Source organism: Girardinichthys multiradiatus, chromosome 18 (assembly GCF_021462225.1).
Source record: "Girardinichthys multiradiatus isolate DD_20200921_A chromosome 18, DD_fGirMul_XY1, whole genome shotgun sequence".
Taxonomy (NCBI): Eukaryota; Metazoa; Chordata; class Actinopteri; order Cyprinodontiformes; family Goodeidae; genus Girardinichthys; species Girardinichthys multiradiatus.
Window position 1 is genome coordinate 45,295,451 of NC_061810.1, and position 26,125 is coordinate 45,321,575.

At 41.5% G+C, this 26,125-nt stretch overlaps 1 protein-coding gene and 1 non-coding gene across 4 annotated transcripts in view; both read right to left on the minus strand.

Annotated features, from left to right (window-relative positions):
• Positions 1–17,257, minus strand: part of myo7aa (myosin VIIAa) — a 74,944-nt gene extending 57,687 nt beyond the window's left edge. For 2 of the 3 annotated variants that reach the window (XM_047391365.1, XM_047391364.1), the window contains exons 1-3: positions 13,744–14,316; positions 9,974–10,087; positions 6,222–6,374 (exon numbers count right to left, since the gene is read on the minus strand). In XM_047391365.1, the coding sequence (XP_047247321.1) occupies positions 6,222–6,374; positions 9,974–10,087; positions 13,744–13,848 (372 nt within the window). In that variant the 5' untranslated portion in view covers positions 13,849–14,316. Of the gene's footprint in view, positions 1–6,221; positions 6,375–9,973; positions 10,088–13,743; positions 14,317–17,164 lie in introns of those variants that run through there. The other variant, XM_047391366.1, reaches the window with a different exon arrangement.
• Positions 15,995–16,185, minus strand: LOC124884790. Its single transcript, XR_007042512.1, has one exon. It is a non-coding gene; the product is annotated as a U2 spliceosomal RNA (small nuclear RNA).
• Positions 17,258–26,125: the final 8,868 nt, after the last annotated feature.

Genomic DNA, 26,125 nt, shown 5'->3' on the forward strand with positions numbered 1-26,125 from the left:
CGCCAAGCACAGCAAATGGAACCAGACCCAGGTACAGGTCCTCCTAATCGCCTTTTTGTCCCTAAGACCGCTATCAGCAAGGTCCTTGCATGGATTTACGTCTCCAAGTTCTCTTGCCATCCAGGAATCAACAGAATGCTATCCTTTGCTAAACGGCATTTTTGGTGGCCTACCATGTACAGTGATATAAAGGAGTTTGTTTCTGCCTGCTCTGTGTGTGCCCAAAACAAGAGCTCACATCGACCTTGTTCTGGACTTCTTCAACCACTCCCCATCCCTGGACGACCATGGTCTCACATTTCCCTAGATTTCATCACTGGACTACCTCCGTCTGAAGGTAACACCACCATTCTCACCATCATTGATCGATTTTCCAAGGCTGTTCACTTCGTTCCATTACCTAAACTCCCTTCTGCACACGAGACTGCTCAGCTCATCATTCAGCATGTTTTCCGGTTACAAGGCATTCCCAATGACATTGTCTCTAACAGAGGTCCGCAGTTTGTTTCCCAGGTCTGGAAGTCTTTCTGTCGAGCTCTCGGCACTTATGCGAGCCTGTCTTCTGGTTACCACCCTGAATCTAACAGTCAGTCTGAGAGAGCTAATCAAGAACTTGAATCACTACTTCGCTGTGTCATCAACAATAATCCTTCTTCATGGTCATCTCATTTAGCATGGGTTGAGTACGCCCACAACACTCATTCATCCTCTGCCACCGGATTAACACCCTTTGAAGCATCCTTGGGCTATCTACCTCCTCTTTTTCCCTCTCAGGAACAGGAGATCTCGGTACCCTTGGTCCAGCATCATCTCAGGCGCTGTAGGAGGTTTTGGAGGCAGACAAAGGAGGCTCTTGGGAGGTCGATGGAACAAAATAAGAAAATGGTGGATCGTCATCGGACCCCAGGCCCTCAATTCATGGTGGGTCAGAAGGTATGGTTATCCCCTCGTCATATACACCTGAAGGATTTTTTCCAAGAAGTTGGCTCCTCGATTCATTAGACCTTTTCTTATCATTAAAATCATAAACCCTTCTGCTGTCAGACTGCAACTTCCCAGAACTATGCACATCCATCCTACCTTCCATGTCTCTCAAATTAAACCTGTCATTCAGAGCCCTTTAAATCCCTGCAACCACGATCCCCCACCTCCTCGGTTGGTAGATGACCAGCCGGTCTGCACTGTGAGACGGATCCTAAATGTCCATAGGAGATGTTGTGGACACCAGTTCTTGGTTGATTGGGAGGGCTACGGACCTGAGGAGAGAACATGGATCCCCAGATCGTTTATCTTGGACCCCAGCTTCATCACGAACTTCTACAAGGCTCATCCGGAGAAGCGTTCTGGTTCGCCTGGAGGCGACACTTGAGGGGGAGGTACTGTTAGGATTGTGTTCTGTTGGAGAACTTGTTTGTTGTTTCCTTACCTTCCAGAGTCAGAGTGGAAGGGGCGGAGCCTTCTTCACACACCTGTCCTGGATCCTGTTGATGAGTGCAGCTGGCGTTTAAGCTCCTGGATGTGATCCATTCCTTGCCGGATTATTCAGTGACACTGGTACTGAGTGAGACAGCCGACAATCGACCCTTGAGCTATTCTCGAGTAATCTTGTGTTTTTGTGTTTTCTTAAGGACACTTTGTGAAGTCTGGAACTCACTTTTTGCTGGAGCTTAAGGACTCTTGGATGTGGACTCACGCTCCTGGAAACTCTCACCTAAAGGTCAACAATCCTCCATCCTGCCACTCTCCCTCTCTCTCTCGGACCTGGAACACAAACTTACCCCGAAAACGGAATCACTTACCTCCTGGATTAACACTCCTTTGCCTCCTCCTCTGAGCTTACCTCCCTCCCAAGAGCCTGTAAGAAAGAAAGATACATTCTCCTCTTCATACTCACTTATACTCCTTTGGATTATTCATTTAACATCTTCCTATTCCCTTGCAGGACGAATCAACTTCCATCATTTCATTTTGTAAATAAACTTCACTTAAACTTTTCATCAGTCTCTGCCTCATTGTTCTGGTTTTGCCTGTACTTGGGTACTCCTCCTGTTACAACTCAACAATTATATCTTTGGGGCGTGGCGCTGATGGTGTAGGAGCGAAAGCGCGCGACCATATGCAGAGGCTATAGTCCTCAAAGCGGCTGTCCAGGGTTCGAGTCCCAGACCCGGTGACATTTGCCAACTGTCTCCCCCTCTCTCTACCCCTCTTTCCTGTCTGCCTACTGTCAAAAAAATAAATAAAAATAAAGGCCACTAGTGCCGAAAAAATATCTTTAAAAAAAACAATTATATCTTTGGCGCTCGGACCTGGGAGGAAGACATGAATGCTGTGAATGATATGAGCGAAGATGAACATTTGTAAGGCTTAGATTTAGAGATGTCTTCCCCCCGATCCGACACTGGTGGTGAATTGGCGGCCAGGGAGCGAGAAAGCCGGGAGTAGATGTGAAGGAAGATGGTGGGGTGGAGGAGGGATGAGCTCAGCTGACAAGCGAGGAGGAACACAGCCGAAGGTCCTTTAAAAACCAGGCGTCGGAAGGTGATTGGATGATAAATCAGGCGGACAGGATGCTGATTGGAAGGGCTGGAGTCACACGGGGAAGTCATTGGACGGTGGAGACGGCGAGGGTGAGTCTTTCATTCTGAATTTTCGTTTAAACTCCATTTATATAAATAGTGTAGAGCAGAGGAGAGCTTCCATCCTGCAACTGTTAGATGTATCAATTCTCCAACACACCTGAACCAAATGGCTGAATTTCCTCATCAGCTTTCAGTCATTCAGCTCTGCAGAGGTCTGGTATCGAACTATTCACTTGATTCAAGTGTGTTGAAGAAGGGAGGCATCTAACAGTTGCAGGATAGTGGTCATAGTTTTTTGAATGGCACTCTTTTTAAGACGGGGAAATATCTTACTGGTTTATGTTATTGGTGTAATTCTATAGAAACGTTTTTATCAATTGCAAGAAACATGTGAGTCAAAGAACGTTATTGAGCGCTGAAATAGGTTGTAATAGAGAGCTGAAATTTTAAAATGTGGTTGCTCAGTTGAATAAGTGATGGAGGAAAAAGAAAGACATTTCGTTTTTTGAAAAATACTGGTCTCATTAAGAGAATTTGAGGAAAGAAATAATGAGGAGTTAAATCCAAGAGATGGCAGTAGTGCAACAGTGATGGATGCACCCTTAAATTAAAAACTAAAGACGTTGTTGCAGGCTAGTAGCTCTTGGGGACTGGATTTGGGCACCATTGGTGTAGAGAAAACATACAGAGAAGAGAGCAAACTGTCATTTGAAATCTGTGCAACCCTAATGCACAAAGTCATAAACCTTGTGGCCCTTTCCCACTGGTCTCTACTCAGCGCATTTTGGCACTTTTTAGGCTTTTCCATTAGGAACGTTTAAGTGGAACCGTTACTATTTTTAGTATCTGCTTGGTGGCGGTTCTAGACTAAAGTTACCAGGGGGGCCAGGGTGGGGCCAGTGTTTTTTCATTGGGGCACAGAACAATAAGAACGAGGCAATATTTCATCATTTCATATACTAAGTGAGCCACAGAGTCACTTTCAGCTCTGGAGCTGCAGGCCCCTGATCTAGCAGATAAAAACTGTGATCCTATAAGAGTGCAACTCCTTCATTTTTTATTTATTGTTAAAGTAAAACTGTAAAGGTAAAAAATAAAACTGGTTTAAGGGACCAATCTGTTACAGTTTCTGTGTTAGCGCATATCATATTAAGAAATTGATTTAGTATTGTCTTCAGTACAGGGGCCAGGACTGGTTCTACAGGGGCACTGTTGGCCCCTGTCTAAAACCGCCAATGCTTCCAAGTGACCCGAACTGTGCTGAAAAAGCGATGTCAGAATACTGTCGGTCACTGATTGTTAGGAGGTGGCATCACTAGTCACAACATCTCTTAATAAATTTCTCCAACCGTTAAATAGTTGTACGCTGGATTTATTGTGTATACGACCACTATAGCAAGCTAGCATTAGCTTCTTCTCACCCGTCCTCTAGCTCGTACCCTTCATGATGCCTAGAGATTATATTTTCCTCAGATATAATCACTTTTTGTTGTGAACAAAGAAGTCTGTTCCCCTAACAGTTGGAAGAAACTTGGATATTTATTTCTTGTATTAAAAAACAAACATCCTTGCGGTTTTACATCTTATTTCTCTGCTTGGGATAGGGAGTATTATTGTCCCTGTCGGTGCACACAGATGGCACAGTCACAAAAATCTAAGTCTAAGCACGCCTACATACACTGAGTCCTAGTGGGTGGGTACAGATTAACCTACGTCACACAGGCTGCGTAGTCCAGGGGACAGTAGAGCAGACTGGGAGTGTAAATTAAGCCTTAACCCTAGTTCACACTGACTAAGTTTCATGTCTGCTTAGTCATCTGTAGCAAATGGTGTTGTGTGGCAATTCACATTGGATGCGTTATTGCCTGTAGGATCCGTTCATGCATCAAACAATAGCTCCGTCATCTGTGAGTTTTACCCCCATTGGGCTCCGTCATCTGTCAAAAATCGACTTGATCCCTATCCCTATCTCGGACGATGGAGGAGGGCTTTCCATCAGGCCGCAGCGCCACAGAGCCCACCCAAACACTCGCGATGGAGAGCAAAACGCACGGACGGCGGACTCTATTTCAACTAGGGGTGAGGCATCACATAGAAAGATTTCATATCAGGAATGTTTGTAAAAAATGTCTTAGGAGTGTAGCAGGTAAACATTATAGTGGCAAAAATGAAGGAGTTTTAACAATCAAGCTAGGGCCAGATGAGTGGGCTGGACTTATTGAAGGCATCCGTCTCATCAAAGCTTCACGCGTTTCTGTTCTTCCTCTTGTTCTTCTTCTAAAGTACGGTGGAGGTCTTTCTCGCGTCCTGGATCTTCCTGCCACGTCTGAGGTTTTGCTTAGTAAAATGTGTTGGTAAAGCATGTTTCAGCTTGGGTGACAACCCTCATCTAAACTTTATAAAAGATGGAGATTTTCCCACACAAAATCCCAGGAAAATTCTCCAAGCCAACAAAGCCATCAAAACACACTGAAATATCTTACATTTGAATTTATCAAAAGAATCGTATCAATATTCTAAATCACTCCAAGAAGTCTAAAAAGACTTAAGTAGAATATTTGTACCCTGCAATCTGTCGTTGTTATTAATACTTTCTTCTTTGTCTATGGGTTTTAAACTGGTTGCCAACCGTTATGTTGTGCGCATTAATTTCTACTGGTTTCAGTCATACTGTGCATGTACCAGGGCACCGCTTTTTCCTGCCGTCACAAAAACTGAAACTGAGACGTTTTCAAGTTGTGCCATTTTCAGAGAAAACGCCCGTTGTTGTAGTGTAGATGAACAGTAGAAACGCAACAACATTTTTACGTTTTCACCAAAAACAGGGTTCCAATGACCTGAGAAGAAAATGAGAAGTTTAAATTGTCACAAATCAGGGGCGCTTACAACTACATAAGTGTTTCATTTTTTAAAGGATCTAGGGTGCCCTGCTACTAAGGGCTGTAGTGGTGCCAGTCAGTTGTGTGAAGAGTTTAAAAAATAAGACCTCTATCATCAAAATAGGTCATTTGAAATCCTAAAAAGCTAAGAGAATATTGGTAAAAGCATTGAAGCAAAGGAAAAATGCTTTATAAGCTTCAGAAACAGCAGTGTCAAAGAGTTAATCATGAGTAACCTAAAGTAAAACACATTTTACTAAATAACCACAGAGTAATTCACAATGTCGAAGTTTTTTCCTTGGGATTTACTGTCTTTCTAACGTCCAAGTCCAATGAACGGATTGTTGGTTTGTTGTCGTGACAGAGACATCAATGTTTGGCACAAAGTACACATAATGTATTGAAAAATACTACAACTAAGTCTTTAAATGAAATATTACTCCATCTTTTAACTGTCAATTAAAAACTGGATTTAGCCGGGATTTAAAGACTGAGTAAATGAGAAAAAACCATGTTTAATACAGGAGATGCAGGTTTTTAAAAGTGCAACTTTTTAAAAGTTATTAAATAAAAGCACTCTAGCTTCTTCGGGCAGAGGGCTTTTTTGTGTCACTGCTGCTTTAGAAAAGGAATGACTAATATTGAGATGATGTTAAACAACTGGAATTTTAGGTATTTTAATACTTATTATTCCGTTTTTAATAAACTAATGACAGATTATTCAGTCCAGAATCTGAATATTTCTAGCAGTAATACTTACATATATGAGCTTTTCTCTGTATCTGATGAGCAGGTTGCGGAGAATCCCAGCCTCATTCAGGTCTCCCAGCCTGATCATGTCCTCCACACCATGGATGGAGGTGGGGTGCATTGGCCTGATGTTGGTGGCATTCTGCGGTGAGATCCAGTGCTCCTGAAGGTAAAAGAAATTGTGAGTTAAAACTAAATTTGACAAATTTTTAGGTTTCTTCCATTGCTGTTCTGATGTACTACCTGATTTTTCTAAAGTCCTCCAAGTATTCTGTTACATCATGCTTTAATTTGCACACTGGGTTATAGAGGCTTCAGAGGTAGATCACTGGGCCTGGGACCAATGTTGCAACTATCTAAACCTGGTGCAGAGGTGTCATATCAAGCTGATAAAGAAGGCTGGCTCTGTTCTGGGGACTCCTCTGGAACCTCTGGAGATCATTGTGGAAAGAAGGATTCTTCATAAAATGAAGAACATTATGGAGAACCCTGAGCATCCTCTTCATGAGACTGTCCTATAACAACAGAGTGTCTTCAGTCAGAGGCTTCTTCAGATCTGCTGTAAGACGAAGCGCTACAGGAGATCCTTCCTGCCCACAGCCATCAGCATCTACAACGGCTCTTTGAACAAACCTTCATAATATGAGCTATAACAACATTTAATTTCCCTTTGGGATTAATAAAGTATTTTTGAATTGAATTGAATTGAATATCGACTCAATTCCACAAGAAGCAGTAAAAGCGTGTGATGTTATCTCTACTTTGTCAACATTTAGTGACCTATGACAAACACATTTGTGTGCTAATAGTATTATATCGTTTACACGTAGATACCTTACCAGGGGTCTTAAAATTCCTGTTTTCTCCAAGTTCTATGTGTGGTCTTCATCTCCCCTTAATGCAATAGTTAGTTCATTAGCAGGTCTCTGTGGAGGCTGGCTGTGTACCAAGGAGGTACTTCATCCATATGATTCAGGTATGTTGGATCAGGAATGCAACTAAAAGTTGCAGGAGACCAGCCCTGGTTGATTGGAGTCTGAGACCCGGAGCTTAAATAATTCTCTGTACTTCATCAAACACATATCAGAAAAGTGATTCTCAAAGTGTGGCGCGTGTCCTGAAATGATTCAAAATCCTTCCAGTATTTTGCTACATTATCACGTTTATTTTGCAAGCATAATCGATGTATAGTCTTCTAATAATGCCACTCAGACACAGTTGCCGAACATACGATATTAGCAGCTCAGTAACGAAGAAAGAGATAATTCTGTGCACTGAACTATGTTCTATAAAGTGTACATATAGAGTACAGTAGGCATTTATTTAATGCAGCCATGACTAGTCAAACTGTAGGAACCTGATTGTTTTATATTTGTTGGGTTATTACACACGAATTCTCTCAGTGATGCTAAGATAATGCTTTTTGATTTACTTCTATTTTTTAAAAAGTAAAGGATGATGAAGCAATTATTTTTCTCTTGCTTTAGCAAAGCCCAATTTGTCCCAATTGTTTATTTTGCGCAATTATTGGGCTTCATCCAGTTCCCTGCGATATGAACACTCCACAAACTGATATGGCGATGATGTATTCACGATATATTGTGCAGCACCACTGAAGAATTGACATCAATAATTAAAAGCGGTTATATTGGATAATAACTACTTATCTGTAGAATCACATAAAATTGGTGTCATTTCTGCCACAGTGTTAAAGTAGTATGAGCGAAGAAGCCAAACTAAGACATTACGGTTGCAATAAAAAAAGCATGTTTTTAAACATGCTAACTGCATCTGGGGAGTCCAACATGGAGCTCTTAGCTCCTCTTCGCTTGTCATTGCTGATGTCTTTCCAGCTTGACGTTGTGTTAAACTTTTTAGGCTGAGCCCCCCTTTAGAGGAACTTCAGTAGTTCAAGACAATAAAAAACAACCGTGATGATAAAAATATGGGTCATGTAATATTTCAGTAAAAGAAAAAAAGATGGGAAAATCAATATTGAGCAATACAGTATTTACATTTTTGACTACCCTAAATTCCGGATTATAAGCCGCTACTTTTTTCACACACTTTGAACACTGCGGTCTACACAACGGTGCAGCTAATGCATGTTTTTTTTCATGCCGCCAAAAACATTTTTCCTGGTAACAGTGGACCAATCAAATTGATGAGTAGTTCAAAGAGGTCCAATGAACTTGTGCGATAAATCAAGAGCACTTTCACAATTCAATTACCGGTATTATAAATCAGACATTTATATTCACCCTCATCAACATGGAAAATCACCAATGGGTTTCGAAAGGCTGGACTGCTCAGTGATTAAGAGGACCGGGTGCGCTCAAGTGAGAGCGTCAACAAAGAGGCTGAAGTGAGTGACGAGATCCTGAGGCGGTTCAATTCGGACACTGAAGAAGAGGACTTTGATGGTTTCAGTGCGCAGGAAGAAGATGAAGGAGGCGATCAATGACTTTTGACCTGGTAGGCTGCAGTGGATATCAGTTAGGAGATACTGGACTGTTGTTCGTGTTCTGTTCAGTAAAAAAGCATAAGCAACGTAATTTGTGTGTTACTGATAATGTACGTATATTTAAAGGTAGCCGTGTTACAGGGACTGTTTGAAAAAAAGCATTTGCAATATGCATTTGTTTATATTACCAGACGGATTAAGTTAAAAAACGTGTAATATCTTTCTGTGTAAATCATATTACAACGTGGGACACCCGCGGCTTAACATCCGGTGCGGCCTATACAATTACAACATTGGTTTTCTTTCTAAAATTAGAGCATGCGGCTTTTAATCAGGTGCGCTCTGTAGTCCGGAATTTACGTTCAAATCTTTATTTATAAGAATTTATAATTTAATTACAGCAGTACTTTTACACTTATTTTTCACCTTATTATCAAATAACTCTCAACAACCAGAGAATGTCTTTTGTTTTACATGATCTGTTTTTGACAGATCGGTTAGAGAAATAAGGCCGTGTGTCTCAGAGAGACAAGCTGAATTAAAAAGCTAAAACCTGAAAAATAAGAAACAAATAAAAGTGCGAAAACATTTCTAGAATTAACATTTTCATATTCTTGAGACAGTGACATCTTGGGGAAGGACAGACATATGTGAGAGCTCCGCTAGGTGCTCGCGGTGGAGAGGTCAGGCTAACAACGGAGCTCCACCAGATTCAGTTCCTGTGTTGTCGTTTCAGCATGGAAACCCATGTTTGTTGACAGAACCACCAGACAGTTGCAACTGAAGTTCAGGTTGCTACAAGACTATACATTAGTTCCGCTTGCAAATAAAAATAATTGTTTTTTAAAAATGTAATATTTAGAGAGTTCACGTGCCCCGTTGTCGTGACACAATGACGCCCCACACTTGGACAATCCCTGTGTTAACACCTATGTATGAACTAGACAATCATTCTAGAGAACCTCATGCTTTTCTAGAGGTGTTGCTACAGCAAGACCTGACTGCCCCTTTACTTCATGAGTCCCATGGAGAAGTCAAGTACTTTGATTTTGCCACATTGTATTGTCATTTTGGCTTCATTTTTGCTTAGTAAAAAATAATAGAGTTGAATGTTTTATGCGCCAGATCATTGTTATTATACCCTGATATGTAACTCTCCAGGGCTGAAAGAGGTTGTGCTTCCTCTTTACCATGACTGTATATGTAAAGGTGTTCTTTGCTAACGTAATAAGCACAACATCCAATCAAAGTTCATAATGACACCGGCTGCAGTGTGTTACAGATGTTTCAGGACTCACATTTCCTTCATCATCCAACACCTGGATCTGTCCGGAATCACAAAGTTTGACCACTGCACCGATGGGAACGTCAAATTCTCGACCAGTCTTCAAGTCCAACCAGACATAGTCGCCCTGCACAGAAACCAAAACAAGATTTCTACGTTTAATCAAACCATCCAGTATAAGTATGTGAACCTAAAGTTACCTAAAAGTATGCAATATTTTATCACTCTATGCCAATACAAATTAGCAGCATAAACAAATGTAGTTTTATTAGCTAAATAAATGGTAAAGCTTGAAAAAGAGTCTAGATAGAGTGGGAAATAAAACAAACATATTTGCCAAAAATGAATGAGAAAGACAGGAGGTAAGTAGGTCGGTAGGCAGAAAGATGGAGGCCTGTAAAACCTTTAAACACTGAATTCATTAATATAATTTGGAGTCCATATTAGAACCTCTATTGACCTCTAGTTTACCAGTGGTAAATATTCAGTATTGAGCGCAGTTACAGTGCAGCCCATTTTAGAATAATCTATTTTAAATATAAAAATATGACAATCCGGAAGGCTCATAGAGAAAAACCAAATTTGTTCTTTGTTTGCAGAATCAATCCCATCTTTTACCAAAAACTTTACTTTACTCTAATCAACAGGTTCCTGCATGAATGGCACACCCCTAACACAAAGATCAAAATCTATGTGTGTATTTTAAAAAAATATATACATAAAACCAGACCAGTGGTTTTCAAGCTAACCCAATGTCCAAATCCTGGAAAAGGAACACCACCAACACTGACCTTTGAACCCGAGATAAGACATGCAACAAAAGAATTTCAACGCTTAGAGCGCAGGTAGAGAGAAATGTTCTGTACAGGTCCTTCTCAAAATATAAGCATATTGTGATAAAGTTCATTATTTTCCATAATGTCATGATGAAAATTTAACATTCATATATTTTAGATTCATTGCACACTAACTGAAATATTTCAGGTCTTTTATTGTCTTAATACGGATGATTTTGGCATACAGCTCATGAAAACCCAAAATTCCTATCTCACAAAATTAGCATATCATTAAAAGGGTCTCTAAACGAGCTATGAACCTAATCATCTGAATCAACGAGTTAACTCTAAACACCTGAAAAAGATTCCTGAGGCCTTTAAAACTCCCAGCCTGGTGCATCACTCAAAACCCCAATCATGGGTAAGACTGCCGACCTGACTGCTGTCCAGAAGGCCACTATTGACACCCTCAAGCAAGAGGGTAAGACACAGAAAGACATTTCTGAACAAATAGGCTGTTCCCAGAGTGCTGTATCAAGGCACCTCAGTGGGAAGTCTGTGGGAAGGAAAAAGTGTGGCAGAAAACGCTGCACAACGAGAAGAGGTGACCGGACCCTGAGGAAGATTGTGGAGAAGGGCCGATTCCAGACCTTGGGGGACCTGCGGAAGCAGTGGACTGAGTCTGGAGTAGAAACATCCAGAGCCACCGTGCACAGGCGTGTGCAGGAAATGGGCTACAGGTGCCGCATTCCCCAGGTCAAGCCACTTTTGAACCAGAAACAGCGGCAGAAGCGCCTGACCTGGGCTACAGAGAAGCAGCACTGGACTGTTGCTCAGTGGTCCAAAGTACTTTTTTCGGATGAAAGCAAATTCTGCATGTCATTCGGAAATCAAGGTGCCAGAGTCTGGAGGAAGACTGGGGAGAAGAAAATGCCAGAAGTCCAGTGTCAAGTACCCACAGTCAGTGATGGTCTGGGGTGCCGTGTCAGCTGCTGGTGTTGGTCCACTGTGTTTTATCAAGGGCAGGGTCAATGCAGCTAGCTATCAGGAGATTTTGGAGCACTTCATGCTTCCATCTGCTGAAAAGCTTTATGGAGATGAAGATTTCATTTTTCAGCACGACCTGGCACCTGCTCACAGTGTCAAAACCACTGGTAAATGGTTTACTGACCATGGTATCACTGTGCTCAATTGGCCTGCCAACTCTCCTGACCTGAACCCCATAGAGAATCTGTGGGATATTGTGAAGAGAACGTTGAGAGACTCAAGACCCAACACTCTGGATGAGCTAAAGGCCGCTATCGAAGCATCCTGGGCCTCCATAAGACCTCAGCAGTGCCAAAGGCTGATTGCCTCCATGCCACGCCGCATTGAAGCAGTCATTTCTGCAAAAGGATTCCCAACCAAGTATTGAGTGCATAACTGTACATGATTATTTGAAGGTTGACGTTTTTTATATTAAAAACACTTTTCTTTTATTGGTCGGATGAAATATGCTAATTTTGTGAGATAGGAATTTTGGGTTTTCATGAGCTGTATGCCAAAATCATCCGTATTAAGACAATAAAAGACCTGAAATATTTCAGTTAGTGTGCAATGAATCTAAAATATATGAATGTTAAATTTTCATCATTATATTATGGAAAATAATGAACTTTATCACAATATGCTAATATTTTGAGAAGGACCTGTAGTGGCAAACAGCAAGAACCTGGACCTGTTGGGTAAATGCTGATAAGAAACGACTGCGTTCTGATGCCAGAGCTTTCACAGTTAAAAGACAACTATGTGACCACTGCAGTGCTTTAACAAGGGTGGACAAGAACAAGTGGTCTGCCATATTTATTCACCCAAACATTTGTCCTCAACCTAACAAATCACCCGCTGGTAAGAAATCTGCAGGTCAGGGAGAGGCACAGTGGAGCTGCTGCTGTACATGATGTTCATCTGAAGAGGGAGTTCCACGTACTTATTTGCTAAAATTAAAAAGAGCTAGTTAATTCTCTCCTGTATGCTGGTCCACAGCTCTGCTTGATGGGTAGTTTTTAGTTATTTGGTGAACTTAGGAGGCCACTGATAATGGTGGCAGGTCACCCAGATGGTGGAGGAGGAGGAAGAGTTAAAAATATCTTAATCTTATGTCAGAAGACCTAAATAAGGAGGCTAAAGAACAAACTAAATTCATTAATTAAACTGTTGGAGGGCTTTGGGAACCTAAAGTAATACTGAAGCTTAATAAAAGACATATTGATGATTCAGTGATATAAGTTTAGGATATGGAGCAAAAGTCCCCCGAAGCCAAACTCAATTGTCTCTTTTTTTTTTTATACCAGTTTTCCCTAAACCTAATTTAGACCTTGCTCTACGAGTCACTAGTCCCTGAAAAATCTCCCTAAGTGTCGGTCCCCTGGTGTAGAAAGCATAAAATGGAAACTGCAAGTAATTAAATTCTTAAAAGTCACTCAGGATGCAACACTCTGAAACCCAGTTAGGTACATGCCACACTCAGATGTTATGGAACCAGCAAGATGCTGCAAACTTAAAACATAGTTCCCACATGTATAATTATGGTTGAGGGCTCATAAGGGGCCGGGAAGAGAAAACCATGTGTAATTATATTAACACACAGTTGTGCAACATGAGATCAGCATCTTTTTGACTCCCAAAAATATCCAGACACAAAAAAAATCAAGCTTGATGCATTGTAAATTAATACAATCAGCTTATGTAATATAAATTCAACACATAAAATACAAGTGCTTATGACTTAAAAGACTCCCAAGTTTTGAAAGGACATCTGCAACAGAAAGTTGCATTAATTTTAACTGTTAATATTAAACTAAGATTGTTTTCAACATCACATAACAAAACAACCCTCCACATTTTAAGCAAATAATGTTTCATGAGGAACAGTGTTTGTTCCCTATTAGAAGTACTAGTCCTGAAAAGATGAGATCTGAGAAGATGTCCCACTGATTAAACACACACAGAGAGAATTGCAGCGTACCGGCAGAAGTGTACTGGGTTTGGTCACAGTGTTGACGTTTCGCACCAGCGCCCATTTTGCCTGATCCTTCTCGTAGAGTTCCACATAATCTCGACGCTTGAACATCTTTAAGCGCACAAAACAAACTTCCTAAAATGCACGGTGACAATGTCCAGAATAAACAGTCTTCTTTAAAAACAGAAGCGGGAAAATGTCCCAGTATGCAGCAGAAATGTGAGCTGATATGTTTGTAGAGTTTGATGTCCCTCTGAATCTTCCTTGCAATACATCTAAAAAATGTAATCCCTTGTGATGCATCAGCTCATCACCTTACAAAGATCAGGGTCACATGTTCCTACCATTTACTTCAATGGACTCATTTTAAAAAAGGATAAAGGCAATGTAACTAACAAAACAGAAAACAGTTCCAGGTGAAGAAATTTCAGAATGTAGAAAAGTCACAAAAAAGGTTGATCCTGGGTTTACACCTTCTTGCTTCTTTTAAAAATGTCTACTGAGAAATAAAAGTAAAGATTCTGGTTAATAAAGAAGTTTCAGATGTTTTTAGAGTTTCCATGGTAAAAAAAAAACAGGGTTTACACCTTCTGCTCACGTCCTCCTTCCCTTTCAAATATAACTGCTGACCTGCCCCCATAACAAGTCTTGTGTTGCCCACGGCAACTGGATGTCACTTCCTCCTCAGGTGTTTGATTACTTTATCGCTGAAGTCTCTAAAATAAGTTTCTGTAATATAAAAGCTGGACATCAACACTAAAACACCACAGACTATATGTAGATATTTTAATGCACTTTTTTGTCCGCTCTGCTTGTTCCAAGTGAGAGCAAATAACTTCTCATGACAGTAGGAGGAGTTCAAGTCGGGTCCGTTCTCAAGCAAACAGAAGAGATAATGAAAATTCAGCTTTTGAACCGAGATGTGAGCTGCTAACTCTGGATAAAAGTGTTATTGTGTGGGGGGTGGAGTTAGAGTATAAGTGTTGGAGTTTGTGTTACATACATGTCGCTTTAATTAAGTAAATACTCTGTCTGGCAAACTGAGCCACCTGAACATTATACCACCATGCACCTGTTACACCATTATACATGCACACACACACATCTACACACACAACACATGAGACAGAAGTAGCTGAAGGGAGCAAGGCTAATGGCAAACTATCAGAAGCCACACATTAAATTATTTAACATTCAGGATCTGTCAGGTGTCTCTCTGAGATCACTTGTATGTTCCTGTTTAGGTCACATCGTTTTCTTTACATTTTCTTTGTGCTTCACACTATTCATACAGGTCTGCTCTGCTGAATATTTCTTATCAGAACCGATTCTTTTATAGAACCTGTGTGAATGTAGGTATGGTTCAGGTGTCAATTGCGGGCTTTTGGAAGCCAAGCTGAGTTTAAACAGCTTTTAAACTGATTAGGTTAATTAACCAGATGAAAGAATGACAAAATGACAAAAATGAACTACCCTGCAGCATGGATGAGATCATTTAATAAAAAATATGACATTAGTTTGTTGTACTAATCAACAAAAAAAATGACTAATAATAGCCTTCTCATAATGTTCAGTCTGATCTGGATCTTTGTTAAAGGGACATCAATCTGCTCTAAACACTGCATTGACATAGCTTTTGAATTCAAATAATTTAGCATTTTTTTACTTGTTTTTCTTTAACATAAACCATTGAACATGACCATTTAAAAATTTTTTAAAGTTGAGAACATTTTGTTTAACACTTAAAAAGAACGTTTCCCTGTTCTGAGAAACTGTACCAGGAAGAGCTTTTATTTGCAGGACTGGAAGTGCCTTTGTAATGATGCTACATTAACAGAAAAAGATACTCGCTTGTCCTTGCAGGGGTGGGTCATTGGGTGAGAGGCTAGAAGAGGTGGGGTAACCCCTAGACAGGTCTCCATTCCATCAACGCGCAACACAACTATGCACATAGACGCCTAAGGGGCAATTAAGAGACAAACTGACCTAACAGGCATGCTTTTGGATTGTGGGAGAAAGCCTGGAGAAAACCCACACATACGCAGAATGACCTCAAACTATTTGAGGATATGAAATAAAAAGGCATAAGTTTATCAAAACTCGTGTTTTCATGCATTTGTTGTTTATCCACAAAACACAAAATTTATTCACAGCAGAGAAAAATGACAATTTCCTGACTTAAACACTAACATTTCTAATACTTTTCACTTACATGGACTTCATGATTACAATACTACCTTTATCATTGAACATATATGGGAGGTGCACCGTTCCTGGAGGTAATGCAATACCAGGTCGATGCGTGGAGTGGACGGAGCAGGCCCCTATTCCATCTCCCTGTTCCAAAAATCAATTTAATATATGGTCCCCGGGTAGGGGACGTATCAGATATTAAACTGATAAGAACAGATACTACACTTGATCTTAGCCAAAAGGCCGAGAAGCGATACCAGAAATACCTCGGAGGAGACCATGTCATTCTGACAGACCTCAGTCTGACTCACGGTTCAGAAACGTTAACATTTTATAACTCACAACACACACAGTAACGATAATAAATCACGATTACCAACATTATATGCAGCTATACAGCGGTAAATCAACGTAAACAAGCCACATCAAGCTAATAAGCGCTACAAAAGTAAAGCCAATTTGTTTATTTCCGGTCACGCGGTACACTTTTGTCCAATAGGAAGATGAGAAGCGATAACAAACACAGAAACGACAGTTTCATATGGTATACGATCATAAGTGAACACAGCATTTATATAAAGCTATACAATCAATTTGTCGTGCATTATATGAAGCGTAAAAAGTGTTTATAGGTTAATACGAAGCTTTGACGGCGCAGTCATGAAAGCTGCGACAGCAGCCTCTAGTGGACAAGCGTCCTAACTGCAGCTCTTCATGCTATGCTCCTCCACACAAATTAAACATTCGAAATAAACGCCTAGAAAACCACACCAAACTATTTAAAATGTGTTTTGTTATTTTTTTATACATTTAGGCTTAAAGTAAATATAGTTTAAGTGAAGTTTATGTAGCGTGAGTTATTTATGATAGCGTACCACACACAAATTGCCATTAATTAACCGAGGCCTTCAAATAACCACCACCACTCGGACAAGCCGACTCGCTCAGTTAGCAACATTTAATGATTTTTATATTTCACAATTAAACTAATTAAAACACTAAAACCACAAAGAAACGCTAGGAACAACATGAAAACAATATATAACTCTTCAAGTATAACTAATAATCTGGAAAAAAATAAATAAAACAAGAAAAATCGTACAACCAACCAACAGTTTTGATGCGTTAGCAGCAAACGAAACTTGAATTCACCTCTCAGTTGTTGCTTTTTGTAAAGTCAAAACGATAGTTTTATAGAAAACAAATTTAACGGCTTAAATAAATGTAAACTCACTCATGTTTCACTTTCTCCTCAACGAGTGTTGGAAATGTCGGCGAGTTAACATCCGCGAAGCCACATTTCATCCGGAGCATGCGCAGACGTTGTGATCCCAAAGAATATCGTTCAGCTAACTTGGTATAAAATGTGAAAATACATCGAAAACAAAATATAAAGCTATAATGAACACATTTTGAATGACTTATATCGCCTACAGCTGTTGTTGTGTCTGTGGAAATATCATTAATAGTGTTGTAAGTGTGATGAAAAAGAACAAATTAGCCAGGTTTAGTTCCAAATATGAAACAAAGGTCAACATAAGGATTTATTTAAAAAATTGTCTTTCTTTTTCTTTGTTGACAATGTAAATGTGACGCAGATTTATTAATATATGATTTTAAACTATCTGGAAAATTTAAGCATGCAGAAAGATGAAAACTTCCACTCCCCAAACATGTTTGTCCCTTTCCCTCCTAAATCCTATGGATGCAGTAAGAGATGAAAATGGAAATGTTCATTTTCTCATATTTGTAGGTAATATCTATTCAGAGTGAGATTCAAGAGTAAGTTTCCACTGTCTTAAAGAACTTAATCTCAAAATTACCCCAGTACTGGAAGCAATAACCATCTTAAACAATAAAAGGCCTTTTTCTTCTGATTTTTCTCAACCAAACAATATCTTGCAATAAGTAAACATAAAGTGCAAGCAGTTGCTGGTTCAGTCCAGAAAACTGCAAAACTCTAAACAAGAAGGCAAATGTGCCAAGTTTTGAGAATATGCAGATATATATTATGGGGTATGCTTGCTCAACAGGTGTACTAAAATTCTTGATCCAGAAAATGTTGGTATTGACAAATTGCAAATGAGAAAGATCATCTAGATGTGGTGGAGATGCCTTTCTGAAGTTCAAACTAAGCATCAGAATGGGGAAGAAAGGGGATTTAAGTGAGGTTGAATGTAGTAAGGTTTTTGTTACCAGAAGAGCTGGTCCCATTATTTCAGAAACGGTTAATCAACTGGGATCTCACACAACCAACTCCCTGTTTACATAGAATAGTCCAAAAAGAGAGAATATGACAGATTTGGGGTCCCTTTGTACCAACTGAACATTGTTTAAATGCCACAGCCTGTCTGAGGTTTCTTGCTGACCATGTCCATGCCTTTATGAACACAAAGTACCCATCTTCTGGTGGGTACTTTTTCCAGGATAATACACCATGTCACAAAGCTCAAATCATCTGAAACAGGGCTTCTTGAACTTCATAAGGAGTTCAATGTGCTCCATTGGCCTCTACAGATCTCAGTCCATTAAAGCACCACTGGAATGTGGTGGAACAGGAGATTCACATCATTAATTTACAGCTGACAAATCTGCAGCAACAGCATAGTAGACCTTGTGCAGGTCTACTGTTATATCTCTGATGGCCTTACATAGCTCTATGGTCTTGGCCATTGTGGAGAGGTTGGAGTTGATTGAATGTGTGGACAGGTGTCTTTTATACAGATAACGAGTTCAAACAGGTGCAATTAATACACCTAATGAGTGGAGAAAAGGAGGGCTTCTTAGAGAACTAACAGGCCTCTGGGAGCTGGGATTCTTACTGCTTGTTAGGTGTTCAAATACTTATGTGATTACTTAAAACCCACACAATGTGATTTTCTGGATTTTTGTTTTAGATTCTGTCACTCACAGTTGAAGAGTACCTATGATAAAAAATTAAAGATGTCTACATGCTTTGCAAGTGGGAAACCTGCAAAGTCGGCATTGTATCACATACGGTATTTTTGGCAGCTTATGACTGCTTTTCCGATTGTTTCTTTTTTATAGGACAATAAAGTTCAGTAGAAATCTGAGCTTTTTGCGTCTTTTACAAAAAAGAAATAAATTTTCTTCTTCTGTCTTTCAGCTTTAAAGTGTAAGGAATATCGTACTCGTCGTCTTCCGCTTATCTGGGACCGGGTCGCAGGGGCAGCAGACTCAGCAGAGACGCCCAGACGTCCCTCTCCCCAGACACCTCCTCCAGCTCCTTCAGGGGGAGCCCAAGGCGTTCCCAGGCCAGCCAAGAGACATAGTCCCTCCAGCGTGTCCTGGGCCGTCTCCTGTGCCTCCTCCCGGTGGGACGTGCCTGGAACACCTCCCGAGGAAGGCGTCCAGGAGGCATCCGGTATAGATGCCCGAGCCACCTCAACTGGCTCCTCTCGATGTGGAGGAGCAGCGGCTCTACTCCGAGCCCCTCCCGGATGGCCGAGCTCCTCACCCTATCTCTAAGGGAGTGCCCGGCCACCCTACGGAGGAAGCTCATTTCAGCCGCTTGTATCCGGGATCTCGTTCTTTCGGTCATGACCCAAAGTTCATGGCCATAGGTGAGGGTAGGAACGTAGACTGACCGGTAAATTGAGAGCTTTGCTTTTCGGCTCAGCTCTCTCTTCACCACAATGTACCGGCACAGCGCCCCCATTACTGTGGCAGCCGCACCGATCCGTCTGTCAATCTCCCGCTCCATTCTTCCCTCACTCGTGAACAAGACCCCGAGATACTTAAACTCCTCCACTTGAGGCAGGAACTCCCCTCCAACCTAAAGAGGACAAGCCACCCTTTTCCGGTCGAGTACCATGGCCTCGGACTTGGAGGAGCTGATCCTCATCCCAGCCGCTTCACACTTGGCTGCGAACCGCCACAGCGCATGCTGTAGGTCTTGGCTAGAGGGGGCCAGCAGGACCACGTCATCTGCAAAAAGAAGAGACGAAATCCACTGGTCCCCAAAACCAGACCCCTTTGGCTGCGTCTAGAAATCCTGTCCATAAAAGTTATAAACAGGACCGGTGACAAAGGGCAGCCCTGCCGGAGTCCAACATGCACTGGGAACAGGTCCGACTTAGTGCCGGCAATGCGGACCAAACTCCTGCTCCGCTCGTACAGGGACCGGATGGCCCCTAATAAAGGGCCCCCGATTCCATACTAATGGAGCACCCCCCACAGGGCATCACGAGGGACACAGTCGAATGCCTTCTCCAGGTCCACAAAACACATGTGAACCGGTTGGGCAAACTCCCATGAACCCTCGAGCACCCTGTAGAGGGTATAGAGTTGGTCCAGTGTTCCATGGCCGGGACGAAAACCACACTGTTCCTCCTGAAGCCGAGGTTCGACTATCAGCAGGACTCTCCTCTCCAATACCCTAGCATAGGCCTTACCAGGCAGGCTGAGGAGTGTGATCCCCCTGTAGTTGGAACACACCCTCCGGTCCCCCTTCTTATAAAGGGGGACCACCACCCCAGTCTGCCAGTCCAGAGGCACTGTCCCCGACCGCCACGCAATGTTGAAGAGGCGTGTCAACCATGACAGCCCAACAACATCCAGAGATTTGAGGTACTCAGGGCGGATCTCATCCACCCCCAAAGCCTTGCCACCGCGGAGCTTTTTAACCACCTCGGTGACTTCAGCCTGGGTGATGAAAGAGTCCAACCCTGAGTCCCCAGCCTCTGTTTCCACCATGGAATGCGTGATGGCCGGATTGAGGAGATCCTCGAAGTACTCCTTCCACCGCCCGATAATGTCCTCAGTCGAGGTCAGCAGCCTCCCACCCCCACTATAAACAGTGTTGGCGAAGCACTGCTTCCCCCTCGCTTCGAGGCCAACCGGTAGTCCTTCTCCATGGCCTCACCGAACTCCTCCCAGGCCCGAGTTTTTGCCTCTGCCACAGCCCGGGCAGAAACACGTTGGCCTTATGGTACCCGTCAGCCGCCTCAGGAGTCCCACAAGCCAACCACAGCCGATAGGACTCCTTCTTCAGCTTGACAGCATCCCTTACTGCCGGTGTCCACCACCGGGTTCTGGGATTGCCGCTGCGACAGGCACCACATACCTTACAGCCGCAGCTACGGGCAGCAGCATCGACAATCGATGCGGAGAACATGGTCCACTCGGACTCTATGTCTCCAACATCCCCCGGGATCTGGTCAAAGCTCTCCCGGAGGTGGGAGTTGAATACATCCCTGGCCGAGGGCTCCGCCAGGCGTTCCCAGCAGACCCTTACTATGCGCTTGGGCCTGCCAAGTCTGGATCCAACTCACCACCATATGGTGATCAGTGGACAGCTCAGCCCCTCTCTTCACCCAAGTGTCCATAACATGCGGCCGAAGGTCTGATGATACGACAACAAAGTCGATCATCGACTTCGTGCCTAGGGTGTCCTGGTGCCAAGTGCACTGATGGACACCCTTATGTTTGAACTTATGGACAATCCGTGACTAGCACAGAAGTCCAATAACAAAACAGAGATGGGTTCCAGAGCCCATGCTGTGCGTGGAGACAAGCCCGACTATTTCTGGTCGATATCTCTCGACCTCCCGCACAAGCTCAGGCTCCTTCCCTCCCAGCGAGGTGACATTCCACGTCCCTAGAGCCAGCCTAAGCATCCGGGGATCGGGCCGCTGAGGTCTCCACCTTTGTCCGCCACCCATTCCTCTTTGCACCGGTCCCTCACGGTTCCCCCTGCAGGTGGTGGGCCCACTGGGGGATGGCCTCGCGTGTCTCGTTCGGGCTTGGCCTGGCCGGATCCCGCGAGGAGCAACCCGGCCCCCAGGCGCTCTCCCGCGAGTCCTGACCCCAGGCCTGGCTCCAGGGTGGGACCCTGGCTCCGCCATACCGGGCGACGTCACGTGCCTCGATATTTTTGTCCTCATGAGGGATTCTTGAACCGCCCTTCGTCTGACCCATCACCTAGAGGCTGATTGCCATGGGAGACCCTACCAGGGGCATTTAGGCCCCAGACAACATAGCCTCTAGGATCATTTGAGCACTCAAACCCCTCCACCACGTTAAGGTGGCGATTCAAGGAGGAGGTGTAAGGAATATTTACCACAAAAATCTCCTGTATAAACTGAGAGGAACATTTTTACAAAATAGGTCTGCAATACATCATATTATAAAAAAATTAACATAAAGCCTTTTTGGTGAACTTTACTAAATTCTGGACGCGGTGTGGTCACCGCTGAGTGTTGGTGTGCTGTGAGGTCTGATGTCATTTCAAAGCTGCTGTTGGGGCCATCCATTTTGGTCGCAGCTCAACAGACGTCGCAGCTCTGACGTCACTGGGAGTATAAACTGGCTGAGATGGAGAGTTTCGTGGCCATTTCCTGCGTGTCTCACAGGACAGCGCAACGGAGGCGCATATCTGGAGAGACAAAAGCTCATAGGCGAACTTTTGCTCCACAAGGCCATTCCCGGAAGAGCTTGAAAGCTGGAAATCTGTCTGATAGGAGAAGGTTAGCAGGTTTATTCATGCTGATCGAAGACCACGCCACACCCGGCGCAGGTGAAACCCACATAGGGTTTAATTCCAAGGAGATGAGTTTCCCTCCTTGTGATTCAGTCAACGGTTCATCTTTTCCCCTCCTGGACGGATGAGAAATTACCGTTTTTTTTTTTCTTTAATTTGATCCCCCCCTCTCATTTTTCTTCAGGCCTGATCCATCCTCAACCCGTGGAGAGCAGAAATCAATATCAAAGTAATTTCGTTCTTTTCATATTAAACGTGCATTTAGATGTCTGGGCAGGATGTGGCATAGTGAAAGTAATTTAGAATCACCAGTAGTTAGTCTCAGGTATTAACTTGTTGCATGCAATACTGATTGAATTATGTTATGCTGAGCTGTGTTTTGATTTGGTGCGTAAGCGCTGCTGAATCATGCGTGGTTAATGTTTTGTCCGGCTGATCCCAAATCAGCCAGAAGTTAAAAGTTGGACTTTTAAAAGTTTTCCATTCAAAGCAACTGCGGTCTGTACCTCGTGGTCCGACTACTCTTTGTTCCAGTTTTATTGCTGGAGATTTTCCACTGAGTTCCCACCTCAGAGTTTTATGACTCTTTGTTAAGATTTGGGGCTTTCAGCTGGTTGTGGCCCCGTTTTATCAGCTGACCGCTGGAATCGAGATACCAGGAGGACGTCTCTTTCCATTTAACCCAAATTACACATTTTGTGCATAAAACCAGTAGTATGCGCATATATTTTTTTATTTTATTATTATTGTTAGGCAGTCATTTTAATCCCCTTTGTGTAGAATGGTGCTTGTTAGTTAGGTGAAGGTGGCTTCAATAAATCCTCATATATATAATTAAATGGTAAATGGACTGAACTTATATAGCGCTTTTCCAGTCATACAAACCACTCAAAGCGCTTTACACTAGAGCCACATTCACCCTGTCGCATTCACTAACAATCAGGAGGCAACTTGAGGTTAAGTGCCTTGCCCAGGGACACATCAACATATGGCAGGAGGAAGCTGGAATTGAACACACAGCCTTCTGACTGCAAGTCAACTACTCTTCCTACTGAGCCACAGTCGCCTCTGATTAAGAGAAGCGTTTGTGTTTATTTCCTGCAACAGGGATTTATCTGTCAAAACAAGGTCGAAGTTCCCCCACCTTTGGTGAAGTGGTTGAATAAACAGTGACAGTTTGTGGTTTTGGTTAATAATTTGTAATTATTAAAGAGCTTTGAGCCCATAATCACAACACCAGAGGACATCTCTGATTTCTATTTGTAATTCGTAAGTAATGATTTTAGGTTAAGAAATTAATTTTTTTCAAATTATGATTTTAAATTATAATTCTTGATGAATATTAATTAATCCATAATCATAATCCTTACACTGCAAAGTGTGTTCATTTTATTAATGTCTTCAGGGTCATAGTTTAGACTAGAGAGGAACTATGTATGTACATGCAGCTCCTAATGCAACACATGTGAGGACAGATAAACCAAAAACAAAAATATGAAGCAAGAAGCCCAACCTCTTCCCAAAAATTAGCTGTTCACAGTTGTTGGGACCACTGCCATGGAAACAACAAGCTCCGGTACAAACTTTTCTGTAATTTTCAAAATAAATTGCATTTAACCGACTTCCAGCAACTGTGGAAGGGGGGGGGGGGAAGCAGCAGACTTCCCATGATGCCATTGGCTGTATAAAATCACCCCCCATTCCCTTAATAATATTTCTTTAAATATTATTTGAATAAATAAAGGCAGCTAATGAGACACCGTTGAGAATTAGTCATCCAGAAGGTTGGTTTTATTCAGCAGATCATTCTTAAAACATTTTTTATCAAAATAATATTTTATCTGATCTTGCATTGTGAATGGTTGGTTAAACATTTCCTGATTATTGCCTAAATTGGTTCCAAGACTACCTTAACTTCACTTCCAGATTCTTCAAGATAATCTGGATAACATAAACATTGCATGGTAATGTTGCATCACTCTTTTGGTCATGGTTTTCAATCATCTCTCATCAACCTGTTTATATTGTACATAGTCCATTAGTCTTCGTTATTCTTTAATTCTGCTTGGTAGTTTAGTTGGATTGTTTTAGCATAGTAAATAGTTTGTTGATTGAAATATGTTTGACTTTGAGTTGACTTATTTTTGTTAATAAATTCTTGTATTTTAAGAAATTGTGTGAATTCATTCCTTATATGTGCAGAGTTTATGCTGTTCAATAATGTCAGAGCTCATCTCACACCTTTCTATTTTGTCCTAATACCATCGCCTTACTGGGCTGGTATTCACAGGACAACCCTTAACAGACCGAAATATTATTTGATAAAATATAAAATATTAATATTTATTATGAAATTAAATAATATTTACAGATTCATAATCCTAACACAGTAGAGCCTCTGTTCAGCGATAGCCTACAAATTAAATACAATGTGGAACATTAAATAATCTAGAAACTTCTTTATGCAGGGACTAACTGGTCTAAGTGCAGTTCATTCTGAGTAATTACAGATACACAAGTTGCAACGCATATGTAAGAACATTTACTTAAAATATTTACCAATATAAACAAGCAGGTAGCAGAGGAAAAACAATCTTTATATTTGGCATTGTATTTCTCAATCCTTTAACAATAACATTAAGGTTTTAATAGCAACAAGAAGTCAATATGGCATGAGGAAAAAATTACCAAACCAAAACTTTGTGCCCCTTCTGCTCCATTTGAAGCATAACTAAAGAAGCAATAAAAACCACATTCAAAAATTTAACAGAAAAATAAAGATGGAAGATAAAGGGAGTAAAAGGGCACATTAATATGTAATAGGGATTGATCTTATGTCTTCATTTATTCTTGATTTTGGCAGGTTTGGCCTTCAATACAGGTGACAGCAAACAGCAAATCTGAATGAAGTCTGAGAAAAACACATTTATATTTAGTCAAATAATGTGTTATGAGAGCAGTTTTACCTGGGTAAATATGTATTATTTGAACTTCATTTTATCATATAGTTTGCTTTTAATTAGATAAATCTTTATTTTTTGCTGAAATGATATTAAAAACTTGATCCAAGTGATTTTAAAGTTGTGAAGTTTGCTCTGCATTTTCTCTGCAGGGTAAATATCAGATCACTATCATCTTCTCTTGGGGTTTAAAAAGATGGGAAAACATCTTGATCTTGATAAATATAAAGATAGATAGATAGATAGATAGATAGATAGATAGATAGATAGATAGATAGATAGATAGATAGATAGATAGATAGATAGATAGATAGATAGATAGATAGATAGATAGATAGATAGATAGATAGATAGATAGATAGATAGATAGATAGATAGATAGATAGATAAATAGATAGATAGATAGATAGATAGATAGATAGATAGATAGATAGATAGATAGATAGATAGATAGATAGATAGATAGATAGATAGATAGATCTATATAGATATAGATATATCTATGCTGTCAACCATGTGACCCAGTGGTGATGCACATTAATGAGCAATACGGCAGATGAAAATCTAAATGAGGGTCCATCTAGGGGATAACCCTCATTTGCATGTAGATGGATCACATGAAACCAAAGGTCACAGGGTGAAATATGAAGACAAGATAACTGCTCTGATTTTTTTCCCTAAATAAACTTGGCTATGAAAACAGACAGGGTGGCTTTTGTTTCTTCTTCAGCGA